Below are 13,822 nucleotides of genomic sequence, written 5' to 3' on the forward strand. Positions count from 1 at the left end.
AGACACTACATAACTTACATTTTATGCAGTTTTTGTTCTCGCAAAAATGTAATTATTTGTGACACACGAGGTTCCGGCTACAAATTTAAGGCACGACTGGACTCCAAACGTTTCTGGTTCAAAAAGCGGCTAAATTGAGAAGCCGTGTGACTTGCCAGCCGCCGGCCGTTGCGGTTTTTGGCTGCATTGAATGGAAGTAGGCAGGAGGTGGGGGTGGGGAGGCGTTTGGGACTCTAGGAGATGTTAGTGGTCTTCGGGCTGGCGCTCCCCCGGTGGACTGGCTTGACACGCTTGCAACTTTGGGGTCGGCTGAGCAGGAAAGCCTCAGCGATTAGCTCCACGAGCCCATATTAGGCTGAGACCTGTTGGCAGGACAAACCCCTCGAGGGGGGCGTGTGGCAGCACAGGTGGATTTTTTTTTTTTTTTTATTATCGGTGCTGCCGTAGTGCTCTGACACACTTGGCTAGCTCCTGTGTCTGATTCCGCACCCCACGTCTTTTTTTATTCCTTCCCTCCACCGCGGTCCGCTTGAGTCACACTGCTGACCTCTCAGCGTGGTCCACGCAACCGGACACGCGGTACGACAGCGTGGATCAGAAAGCTGTCCCAGTACATCATCACAAAAGGGGGTGAGGGGAAGTGAGGGGGGGTCGGGGGGGGGGGTGTGCACCGTGTGCAGGCAGCATGACAGACCTCATGTTCGAACACCGAAGCTGCATCCGACCTTCCGTAACGCACTCACTGCACTGTTGCATTTGATATTGTATCTCATTCATATTTTTGTTTCCCCTAATGGACCTTTCCGACCTGTCAAACACTCGTACAATAAAAGCCAATCAGATAGCCGCGTTGTCTTAACCCCTGGCTTGACACGCCTCTCTTGCCACATTGTCCCACAAGCAATGCTGGTTGTCACTAGCTGGCGCTTGGAAAAGTTAATGTTATGAAGAAAATGGTCCTTGGGGAACATGCAATTCTGATGAAAGATATCCTGCTAGGTTACAAGGGGCCTGATTGATTCATTTTCCAAAGCCGAAAACACACTTGACGAAGTGTCCACGATGGATTAAGGCTAACATTTCGCCGTAACTCTGACATAGGGTCCTGCGCCGTCCAAAATCTAAATTCCGTGTACATATCCTTGCGTGAAATAGTTGAGACCTCTCTGTAGAACTCTCTTGGACGAGTCTGACGCATTTGTCAAAAAACATACCGCAATATTATCCGGAATAGGCGTTAGAGAATCGACTTCAAACCTGTTCTGTTCAGTCGCCATTTTGGAAGCTCGTGGGACATGGCGAATGTAGCTGGGGGGGGGGGGGGGAGCTTAAGATCGCCAGTCGGAACGGTCCATTGAAAGACCTTGGTAAGAGGGTATCAGTACACCCACACTGGACAAAATTAGGAACAGCAGTTAATTTTATTGAAAAAGAAATGTATTTTTAAAAAAAAGAGTTCTCTATGTCCACGGACCAGATTGGACCACCTCACAGGGTGGATCTGGTCCGCAGATTGTACATTTCACACCGTTTATTTGGAACACCTGTGAGGAGGTGTGAGCTGCAACGTTAAAATTGTATTGTAGCATCAATCACGGAGTGACATTCGTCCAATCAAATTGCTTGCTGGGAATTAATTCTGTGTACATATCCTTGCGTAAAATATTTGAGACATCTGTGTAGAGCTCTTTTGGACGAGTCTGACGCATTTGGCAAAAAAACATACCGCAATATTATCCGGAATACGCGTTAGAGAATCGACTTCAAACCTGTTCTGTTCAGTCGCCATTTTGGAAACTCGTGGGACATGGCAAATGTAGCTAAGGGGGGGGGAGGGGCGGAGCTTAAGATCGCCAGTCGGAAAGATCCATTCCGATTAGCAAACAAAAATGGGAAAAATGACTCATATGTACTTCCCCCCCCCCCAATCTGTCGATCTTTGATGAGCAACCTGGCGTGCACGCAATCGTCTCCCACGTTGGGCGAAACGCGTCAAAGCGTGCGGAAGTCGCGCGGGCGGACCGCAAGGACTTTAAACGTCTACGGTGTGTTTTCCTTCGAGACGAGATGTCACCGCGGCGTTTATGCTTCGCTCACGTTCGCATAAATCATATTTCCGCTGATAGATTGTGCACACGACCAGTATTTAACTTCTCAACTTTTTACGGGCCTCGTACGACAACGGAAGACTTGAGTGTCGCTCGCTGGCGAACAAAAGTGCCCGCTGGGGTTTCTTTTACACCGTTTTGGAGCGAGACATTCAATATGAAATGAATTGGAGTTTTTTTTTTTTTTTTTTTTTTTAGCTGCACACAAACACACGCACGGCCGCCGTACCTCCCTCAGGCGAGGCGATCTCATTGCAAACTCTCCTTCTAATGTTAAAAAGGCTTTCGACGCGGACGGCAAATTGATTTTATAAGCCGTCTCGCGTTAACCCCGAGGTCAACGAACTCAATTGAATACCTGAGCGTCGCGTCGAAGCGCACACGATAAAGTCAACTTTTCAGCTCTTATTAACCCTCTTCAACTTTAGACATTATTGACGTGAATGCGCGACGTGGAATCTATTCGACTTTATCGATTTTTTTCCGCGGGAACGGTCGCGCAGTACTTTCCGTTCATCTTTCTCGCAGTCAACGAGTACCGCCGCCATTATCATAATACAAATAAACATAACACAAGGGGAAGTTAGCCGTGTCTGTGTCAGTGGACGTGTGTGTACTCGGATATTGCAATCCTTACTAAATACTGCATTCTCAAAAAAGTACCGGTATCAGCGATGATGATTCTGTATTGACTTGGTATCATATTGGTATCAAATCTTGCATTATCGGCATCAGAAATACAGGCCACGTGCTTAAAGTACTGGGGATTGTATCCATCTATTTCCGGAGCTGCTTATCCTCACAAGGGTTGCGGTAGTGCCTATTCCAGCTATCTACTACTTGGTACTGTAGCCGTACCAAATGTTGCATTTTGGCTATCAGCGATACTTGCCTGTATTTGTATTTACTGATGTAAATATTATATTGAATTGATACCAAATCATCCATTCATAAAAAAAGATTTTTTTTTTAAAGATTTATCAGTGGGTGGCACGGTGGATCCGTTGGTAAAGCATTGGCCTCATAATTCTGAGGAACCGGGTTCGATCCCGGCCCCGCCTGTGTGGAGTTTGCATGTTCTCCCCGTGCCTACGAGGTTTATTTTCGGCCACTCCGGTTTCCTCCCATATCCCCAAAAACATGCAACATTACTTGGACACACTAAATTGCCCCTCGGTGTGATTGTGAGTGGGGCTGTTTGTCTCGATGTGCCCTGCGATTGGCTGGCAACCAGTTCAGGGTGTACCCCGAACCCTGCCCGTTGAAAGCAGGGATAGGCTCCGACACTCCCCGCGACCCTCGTGAGGATAAGCAGCTAAGAAAATGGATGAATTTATCAGTGCTCTTTATTTAATGGTAATTAAACCCATTCTTACGTTATTGTAAAACATATCAGTATGATATTGGCCCTGAATTTATTCAGATTGATACCATGTATCATTTAATACTTTTTTGGTTTATTTAAAACAAAAAATGTCTGTGCATTAAGCAATTGGTTAATAATAAAATGACATAAATCGGAATAATTATTAGAATTAGTGATGAAAAAAAATTACATTCTGATCTTTTTATTGTCTTAAATAATTCTGTGTGTGAACTTATTTCATGAAATTAAAAAAAATAATCACACTTAACTGTGAGTTACATGTATTTATATTAATAATATGAGAAAACTACATATTGCTGGTGTTGGTCGGAAATCTCGCCATCGCCCTCACTTGTCAGGGCACAAAAGATGCAAAAAATGGTTTGTTGAACCATTAATAAGAAATCATCAAAGAGAAAAGACTATTGCCAACATTTTATAATCAAAAACAAGTTTAAAAAATTAATTTTTACTGTTCTTAAGTACATCAAAGTCTGCAGATTTTCAGCACTTCAACTTTAATCGGTCTTTTTTGTATCTGTGCTTCCATTTAAGTACAAAGCGTGAGTGCTTTGGCCACCCCTGCCATAAAAGATGAGACTCGATGTAATGAGCACCCGCGAGAATCCCTAATAACAAAAAAGAGGTTGGGACGATGGGATCAAAACCACGGCAGGCCGTGCCAGCCCCCCCCCCCGACAACAACGTTCCGGCGAGCCAGCTCGTTATCCCAAAGCAACAAAGTGGATTAAGTACGAAAAATAAGCAAATAAAAATCGAGCACTTGCTCATAACAAGGCAAGCAAGTGCTGCTTTAAAACATATAAAATGCACAACAGGCGACATAAAGCACGCGTTTGCAAAGCATAAATTGAAAATAAAAAAGGGGGATTGTGAAACGGGAAGCGCAATTACCGAGCGCCTACAAGGGAGCCTCGGCACGGGTTGTAAACCCGGAACTAATTGTACGTTTTTTTTTTTTTTTTTTAATTCGCATCACATCAGCTTCAAATCAATGATCTAAATTAAAGCTTGTGAAAGTTGCGAAATCGGCTGAATAGCGACGAGTGGGAAGCGGCGCGGTTTTCCATTTTCCATTGCGGGGCCTCGTCGACCCGGTGCCCGATCGAGATTCACTCATACGTTCCTATTAATAACATGCAATTGAGATTAATGGCGCAAAATTGCTTTTTCAGAAGTGTGTATCGAACTTTGCATGTACAGTGCCCAGGATGTAAATCTCACTTTCAAAAGGGTTGGTGACCCACATCAGAATCTGAATCAGAATCAGAACCATCTTTAATAGCCAAGAGTGGAGAACACACAAGGAATTTTTCTCCAGCAGTCGGTACTGCCCTGGTACGACGTACCGAACAGAAAACGGAGAACAAGCAACAAGAGATATTTTCATTTTTAGGAATTATTCCTTATAAGACGTGCAAGATGTGAAATCTATATAGATAAGTGTACCAACAATGTCAATTGTGCAAAGGGAGCAGTTTCAATTATGAATCGTGCGGTTTGCAAAATGGATCATGCCTGCTCTGGACCTGGTTCACGTTGCAAGTCCTCGATAGTGAGTAGCGTGGTGCCGAGAATCCGTTCAGCGGTTTTGATTGTCCGTTGTAGTCTGAGTCCAGACTGAGACGGAGGTACACAGTACTGATTGGATAACGGCCGTGTAGAACTGTCTCGGCAGCTCTCGTGACAGGCCGGGCTTCCTCAGAAGCCGCAAGAAGTACATCCTTTGCTGGGCTTTTTTTGAGGATGGAGTTGATGTTCTTCTCCCACTTCAGGTCCTTTGAGACTGTAATTCCCAAGAAGTTGAAGGTGTTGACGGTTGACACCAGGCAGTTGGACAGTGTCAAAGGCAGTCGTGGTGAAGGATGCCCCCTGAAGTCCACAATCATCTCCAGAGTCTTTGATGAGGCCAATGACCGTGGTGTCATCTGCGAACTTCAGGAGTTTGACAATCAGATGCCACGAGGTGCAGTCGTTAGGGTAGAGCGAGAAGAGCAGAGGTGAGAGGACGCAACGTTGGGGTGCCCTGGTGCTGATAGTGCCCGTGGGTGAGGTGGTGTCCCCCAGCCTCAGCTGCTGTGTCCTGCCCGTGAGGAAGTTGTAGATCCATCGGGAGATGGTCGAGGACTTCAAGTCCTCTGAGAGTGTAATTCTCAAGAACTTGAAGGTCTCGACGGTTGACACAAGGCAGTTGGACAGCGTCAAGGCCAGCTGTGGTGAAAGATGCCTCCTGAAGTCCACAATCATCTCCGCAGTCTTTAGAGTGTTCAACGACAGGTTGTGTTGACCGCACCAAAGCTCCAGTCTCGCCGCTTCCTGTCGATATGCAGATTTGTCGCCGTCTTTGATGAGGCCGACGACCGAGTTTGACTGTCGGATGCCGCGAGGTGCGGTCGTTAGTGTAGAGCGAGAAGAGCAGAGGTGAGACAACGCAACCTTGGGGTGCCCCGGTGCTGATAGTGCCCGTGGGCGAGGTGGTGTCCCCTCAGCCTCAACCTGGCGTCAAGAAATTGTAGATCGGCATGGAGAAGTTTGAAGGAGAGGACTTCAGGGATGATGGTGTTAAACGCAGAACTGAAGTCCACGAACAGGATCCTCGCATAGGTACCCTCGCTGTCAAGATGTTCAAGGACGAAGTGCAGACCCATGTTGACGGCACCATCCGCAGAGCTGTTAGCTCGATACGCAAACCGCACTGGGTCCAGTTGGGGTCCTGTGACCTTTTTGAGGCCTCATTAGGGTCATTTTAGATTTCAAAAGCACCCCCACCTGTTATGCCACAGGTCAAAATTGATCCAACATCTTGAAAAATGTATCCAATTCAAATAAAAGTTGTTTTTTTTTTATATTTGTTGCTACATTTTGCACTTTTTCAAAAGATGCAAACCCACTTGTTTGTCAGGCGTCCGCGGACCGAAGACATCAAGGCCTGACCTTTTGTTTCCGTGCGCGTCACGCAGACGGCGCGGTCGGACCGGGAAGAAAATGCAGCACTTCGCCTTCGGTGGGATGTCGAACAAATTGCCGCCGACTTTTCATAAAGGCGACGACGTCGTTGCGGCTTTTGTATAGACTCGGCGCCGAAGTGTAATTAGATCAAGCGGTGACTTGATTAATCGAGGAGATGAAAAATTGTTTGCAGGCTGCTGGAAAAAGTATCAATAAATGAGTTGAATTTTCTTTTCATTTTTTTTTTTTTTTTATGAGCCACCTGGTGTCTGCGGGCTCATCCGGAATGATTTGTCAAATAAGTTTCCTCCGTCGGGCCACCTGAACACCGCCCCGCTCAACATGGATTTCATTCTTGTTTGTGCTCTCGCTAAAAATATGGACGGCAATTATAATTTGCCAATGTCTGGCTTTTGTCAAGCTGTAATAAATGAATGGACGGAAAGTGTTTGCGCGCAAGAAAGCAGCGCCAGTCTGACTCGGTCTCTGTCCTTGATAAATATAGTGATGCCTCGGTTCTCGCCGACAATACGTTCTAGAAAACGGTTCAAGAAGTGATTTGTTCGAAAACCAAATCAATGTTTCCCATTGCAATGAATGGAAAAAGAAATAATGCATAAATGTGGCTTTTTAAAGCATTTTTTTTAGCTTTTCCTTATAATAAACTGCACAGTAGAAATACATGTATAGTTTAAATACTTTATATAATAAAATAATTTAAGAGATATATTTATTTGTCGCTTAAAATATATTATATAGTATTCTAGGCTAGGAGTGCATTGCCATATCTGTAGCAACTTGCCACCCAGCCTTTTTTTTTTTTTTTCACTAACAATAGTGCAGAATAACTTAAAAAAAGCAACTTGCCTTTCTTTTGGAGCCATGATTGGGGGTTAACACAGTCGTCCTCGTTAAGAAGAAAAACAACAGTCCCTACCGGGATACGCCTCTGTACAGAGGCTGCGTGATAGAGAATAACAAAAGTGCGCTAGTTGCGCCGTACGCGTTATGTCATTTCCTTTTTTTTTTTTTTTTTTCGGGGGGCGCTCGAATTGGCAATAACAAAAAAGCGTCGTGGGTGGGTCGGCTGCTTGCGCCACGCACATTATGTTATTTCCTGTTTTTCGGCGGTGTGGGAATTTAAAACTAAGTGCATCGTGGGTCACCCGGTCTGGCCGCACGCAAAATGTTATTTCCGGGTTTTGTCGGGGGCGTTCCAGTACCGATTTTCGTTCAAAAACAGAAGCAAAAATAAATTTTTGTTCTAAAACTGATTTGTTCGAAAACGGGGATTTCCAAGAACCGAGGCTTTAACTGTATTCACGTTTGATAAGACAAAAATGCAAGCATTTTATCTATCTATCTATCTATCTATCTATCTATCTATCTATCTATCTATCTATCTATCTATCTATCTATCTATCTATCTATCTATCTATCTATCTATCTATCTATCTATCTATCTATCTATCTATATCTATCTATCTATCTATCTATCTATCTATCTATCTATCTATCTATCTATCTATCTATCTATCTATCTATCTATCTATCTATCTATCTATCTATCTATCTATCTATCTATCTATCTATACTTTATCAATTTATGATATATGACAATTTGAAAATTTTGTACAGATTTTTACAAGAATCATGGAAATTGACACTCTAAATTTGGCTCCGCGGGCCACAGAAAATCATGTGGCGGGCCAGATCGGGCCCCCGGGCCTTGAGTTTGACACCTGTGACATAAACCATTACGAAAGGGGCTAAATATTACCAACTGCTCTCAGAAACAATATTACAATCAAAACTTGAAAAGCATAATGGTGCTATTGTCAAGTCCACGTATTATATTTTCAAAACTATTGTGTGAATGGCAGAAGAAACTGTTTTTGAAACCAAAACCTGCCCAAAAATCTCCAACTTGTCCCCCCAGGAATGCAACGGATTCTGTGATCGCGGCGCCCCGTAGAAAATTCATCACCTCTCTCATCTGACTCCAAACGAAGACACTCTGGCAATCAGTACAAAGGCAGGCATGGTGGTTAAAAAAAAAAAAAAAAGAATAAAAATACCATCCCCTCATTTGCCAGCGCTTGCAAGGGAAGCAGGGAGTTAAGCTCACTCGAAAAAAAAAAACCAAAAAAAACGGAAAAATACAAACATGCATTGACTAATTTGAGCTGCGGCACTGGAACGCAGTTCAAAGTCGGAGATGCGATTTGATTCCGACACGAGAGAGAAAGTCCAGCAGGGCAGCGGCGTTGGCAGCGGGCTGAACCGCTGATTGGAGCGCTTGCGCTGTGCTCTCGACGGGCTGCCGGCCAAAGACGGGCGAGAAGGTCGAGAACCCTTGAAGGCCTCCCGGGTGGCCCCGGCGTAATGGCGCACTCCTTTGATGACGGAGCTCTTTTGAAACTGAATATCAGAATCATCGTGATTTGCCAAGTATGTCAAAAAGACGCAAAGAATTGAAATTTGAAGAATTGGAGTCACTCGAATACGTCAACTGAATAATAGAGGACTACGAGTGCAATACTGTGGTACAGTTGGAAGTCACTGATAGTGGCATAATCTGGGACAATGTCCATCCATCCATCCATCCATTCATTTTCTTTGCCACTTATCCTCACCAGGGTCGCGGGGAGTGCTGGAGCCGATCCCAGCTGTCAACGGGCAGGAGGCGGGGTACACCCTGAACTGGTTGCCAGCCAATCGCAGGGCACATAGAGACAAACAGTCACACTCGCAATAACACCTAGGGGCAATTTTAGAGTCTCCGATTCATGTGGTAAGTTTTTGGGATGTGGGAGGAAACCCGAGTGCCCGGAGAAAACCCACGCAGCACGGGGAGAACATGCAAACTCCGCACAGGCGAGGCCAGGATCGAACCCGGTCCTCAGAACTGTGAGGCTGACGCTTTACCAGCTTGCTCCACCGTTCCACCCTGGGACAAATGTCAATTGTCCAAATGGTGCTGATAAGTGCCCAGGTGCATCCAGTTGGGTGGTGAAGGAATAGATTTTAAAAAATATAGATTATTTCTAAATACTTCACAGGAGTTTGTGATGTGTTTTGATATGTTAATATACTCGCCTCTGAAAGAGTACTCTTGATGGTGTTGTGCAGTAACGTCGGGGAGCTCAATGTATTCATCACGATCTAAACTGAAATATTGATTTTCAAGACACTCATACTTCAAGTGAATTCATATTTCCACCCCCCCCCCCAAAAAAAAGAAATGAATCATGTTTGAAGATAATTGCTGAAAAAAATTCCAAAGACTGACAAGTAACTTGTACTGAATTATGGAGCTACAGCGTGAAACAGTTTTTTCACCATTTCAGTTTTCCAGCTATTTGAGCCCAGCGTGGACTTGGGCCGGTCTGACGGTCTGAGCGGTCCCGGTGCTGAAAAGTCTCCTTGTGATTAACGCGCATGCGCGTGTATTTTGTAAACTTCCGGCCAGCCTGAAACATCCCCATCCATGCTTTTTCAACGTGTGCCATTCGACAATTTGTCGCCGAGGGCTCATGTTCGCTATGGAGACGAACACAGCGAACGTACATATATGTGTATGTATTTTTATCAACTTTTGTTTAAAGGTTAGGTTATAACGTATGTTAATTCCCTCTATGTAGGAGAAGGGGAACTATGAGACCGGGTGATTTCCCAGTAAGCCTCTGCTACGTGCCCAGACTTCCCCTGGCAGTAACGCATGCGCATCCATCACAAGGAGACTTTTCAGCACGGGGGAGCGCTCAGACCGTCAGACCGGAACAGGTCACCCCGCCGCCACTCGATAAGAACGAGAGCGTCTTCGTTCACGTCAGCGGTTATACGGCCAGACTGGCAGTTTTGCACATTCCCTTCATGTCACAAGTTCAACAACGGATCAGGGTTATTTCAATTCACAAGGTATTTGTTTTTTTCAGGCTACTTTCGTACGTTGAACACACAGTGCATTGTGGGTATGTTCTCAAATATCTCTCAAGCGGTGTGCCGCCACGGGCTGAATGTGCGAATGTGTCTTTCCCTGAAGCGTCTCAGTTTTTTTGTGGACCCACACGCCGACAAAACGCTCGGCGTGAATGTGATGAGCTGTCCGGGGTGTCCGAGCGCAGGCATCAAAATGACGCTGAACGTGGTCGTGCCGGATTGACAGCTGAGTGCATTCAGCGGGCACGCCGGCGGCATCCGAGAGCCCAGAGAACGCCTCGTTTATTTATTTTTTCCGGTTTATAACGATTAAGACTCCGGCCGATGCCGCCGATACACGCAGGTAGCGAACGACGTGTTGCGGAACGATTGACCGCTAGTGAGTCGTCTGTCCGTCTTTGTTTTTCATTCCAGAATGAAGGAGCGGGACCTGCTGGGGATGTGCAGATTGGCGCTGCTGCTGACCGTCTGCGTTTTGTCTCTTTGGGGGCAACTGAGCGGCGCGTCGTCGCACCGGAGCCACATCGGTACGACCCCCCGCATGCGATGACTTTTCAACTACGTTAAGCTGTTTTTTTTGTTCATTTCCAAGACAAACTGTTTTTACAGTCCAAAAAAAATTTAAAAACATTTTCTTATTAAATTTGACGGTAAAGGTTTTCAAAATGGCTGGATTTAAATATAAGACCAGAGTCCACTCAGGTCAAAGTACTCAAACTGGGGTCCCTGGACCCAGTAGCTTGGGCGTCTGCACAAATAATTTGGAATAACTTACGTTAAAACGTTAATCGCGACATGTGGCGACAAAGGGACCAATAAAACGATAAAATGAAAGCGATGATACCGCTCTCTATCTTCCCTCCGGCCCAATGAAAAGTTTTGATATGATTGCGATATATGATCATGATAAATCTTAACTCAACTTTGTGTTTAGAGTCATACAGAATTAATAATAAATGTAAAATGCAATGAATAATAATACGGATAATATAGAGAGCCATTAAGCCGATTTGGCGACCCTGAACTGGTTGCCAGCCAATCGCGGGCCTCACAGAACCAAACAACCAATCACAGCCCCATTCACACCTACGGGCTATTTAGAGTTTTCAATTAACTTCCAGCCATCCACTTTCTTAGCTGCTTATCCTCACAAGGGTGCTGGAGTCTGTCCCGGCTGTCAATGGGCAGGAGTAGGGGTACACCCTGAACTGGTTGCCAGCCAATCGCAGGGCACATCGAGACAAACAACCAATCACACTCACATTCATACCTACGGGCTATTTAAGTTTTCAATTAACTTCCAGCCATAATTTTTTTTAGCCGCTTATCCTCACAATGGTGCTGGAGCCTATCCCACCTGTCAACCCGCAGGAGGCGGGGTACACCCTGAACTGGTTGCTAGCCAATCGCAGGCCTCACAGAACCAAACAACCAATCACACTCACATTCACACCTCCAGGCTATTTAGCGTTTTCAATGAACTTCTGTCCATCAATCCATTTTCTTAGCTGCTCATCCTCACAAGGGTCGCGGGGAGTGCTGGAGCCTATCCCAGCTGTCAACGGGCAGGAGGCGGGGTACACCCTGAACTGGTTGCCAGCCAATCGCAGGACACATTGAGACAAAAAACCAATCACACTCACATTCACACCTACGGGCTATTTAGAGTTTTCAATGAACTGACTATGCATATATTGACATGTGGTGGGAAATTAGACTAGTCGTAGTTGTAGTTGATAAAATCTCTCCCCTGTAAGGGGCTTCTAACCCCCCCCCTCCCCAAATGAAGGAACCACTGTACTAAGTTCAAACAAAATATGCCTGAAAATCACAAGACGAGTGCTGACAACTATATATCCATCCATTTTCTTCGCCCGCTTATCCTCACAAGGGTCGCAGGAGTGCTGGAGCCTATCCCAGCTGTCAGCGGGCAGGAGACGCGGGCACACCCTGAACTGGTCGCCAGCTAATTGCAGGGCACATATAGTCAAACAGCCGCACTCACAATCACACCTAGGGGCAATTTAGAGTGTCCAGTTCATGTTACATGTTTTTGGGATGTGGGAGGAAACCGGAGTGCCCGGAGAAAACCCACGCAGGCACTGGGAGAACATCCGAACTTCACACAGACGGGGTCCGGGATTGAATCCGGGACCTCAGAACTGTGAGGCCAACACTTTCCAGCTGAGCCACTCTGCCACCCGACTGTATATTGATGGATAATCACAGCCTTGCTATTAAATCATAACAAAGTCATATTTACATTTAGCAGGGCCACATTTTGCGCACTCAGCCCAAAGTTGTCTTTGTGCCAATTAACCAGTTCAGCAGGCAAAAAGTTCGAGTGCATCAGTACAGTAATGGCGACCATCTATCATTTTGTGTGTGTGTCCAAGAAAGGACAAGCGCTTTCAAAGTGATTTCCTTTAATGGATAGACGGCCCGGTCCTGTGGCGGGAGGTCACAAAGTGTGACTACACATCGAAATAATGAGCCTCATTTCCGCCGCACGACAATCGGCGCCGCGGTCGGTCGCAGAAACCCAAACCGCCACCAGCCAGCCAAACATTTGGATCGGACGGACGATCAAAAAGCGTGACCGGAAAGGCTGCACCTGGAGGCGACGCGGGCGGGTGTGCAGGCGGCGTCGACAAGATATTCCTCTTATTCCTTCCAAATAATGACATTGCAGCACATTTGGTTTTGATTTATAGCATTACGTGTCTATACCGTCGAGGGTGCAAAACTTTTTAGGAGTTTTGCTTCACGAAAGTAAAAACACCAGAACATTTCAGAACTTATATGTGAAAATCTGTTCTTAGGGTTGCTGAAAAAAAATGTGCATTTTATGATTGCACAACCTTTTTAGTACAAATTTGTCGCTGTTTTCGAATATTGGCACCAGTTCGACCATCTTGGAATGTAGCAGTTTTGTCAGAATGTTACTACAGTGGAACATCAGTTTTTGGGAAGCTGTTCCAAAAAGTAAATGCCATTAGTACAAAAACTAAAGCAGTATTTCCCATTGGAAATAAGGTAAATCCAGTGAATCCGTTCCAGAACCCCTCAAAATCCATCCACCCATCAGTCTTCTACCGCTTCTCTGGGTTGGGTCGCGGGGGAAGTAGCTTCAGGAGGGATACCCAGACTTCCCCTTCCCCAGCCACTTCTTGCCAGCCGGGAGACATAGTCTCTCCAGCGTGTCCCGGGTTGTCCCCGGGGTATTTTTCCAGACAGACAGCTCGGTGCAGCGTCTGGAGTGATGCGGACTCTGTATCGGTCCGTTGTGGTAAAGAGGGAGCTAAATCGAAAGGCGAAGCTCTCAATTTACCAGTCGATCTACGTTCCTACCCTCGCCTATGGGCACGAGCGGTGGGTCGTAAACGAAAGAACAAGATCCCGGATACAAGCGGCGGAATTGAATTTCCTCCGCAGG

General features: G+C 45.7%; 1 protein-coding gene across 1 annotated transcript in view; it reads left to right on the plus strand.

Annotated features, from left to right (window-relative positions):
• Nucleotides 1–13,822, plus strand: part of tafa3a (TAFA chemokine like family member 3a) — a 103,222-nt gene that overhangs the window by 45,667 nt on the left and 43,733 nt on the right. The window contains exon 2 of the mRNA XM_061832919.1: nt 10,801–10,913. Coding sequence (XP_061688903.1) covers nt 10,802–10,913 — 112 coding nt within the window. The 5' untranslated portion in view covers nt 10,801. The remainder of the gene's footprint in view (nt 1–10,800; nt 10,914–13,822) is intronic.

This window comes from Syngnathoides biaculeatus, chromosome 10 (genome assembly GCF_019802595.1).
Source record: "Syngnathoides biaculeatus isolate LvHL_M chromosome 10, ASM1980259v1, whole genome shotgun sequence".
NCBI classification, from domain to species: domain Eukaryota; kingdom Metazoa; phylum Chordata; class Actinopteri; order Syngnathiformes; family Syngnathidae; genus Syngnathoides; species Syngnathoides biaculeatus.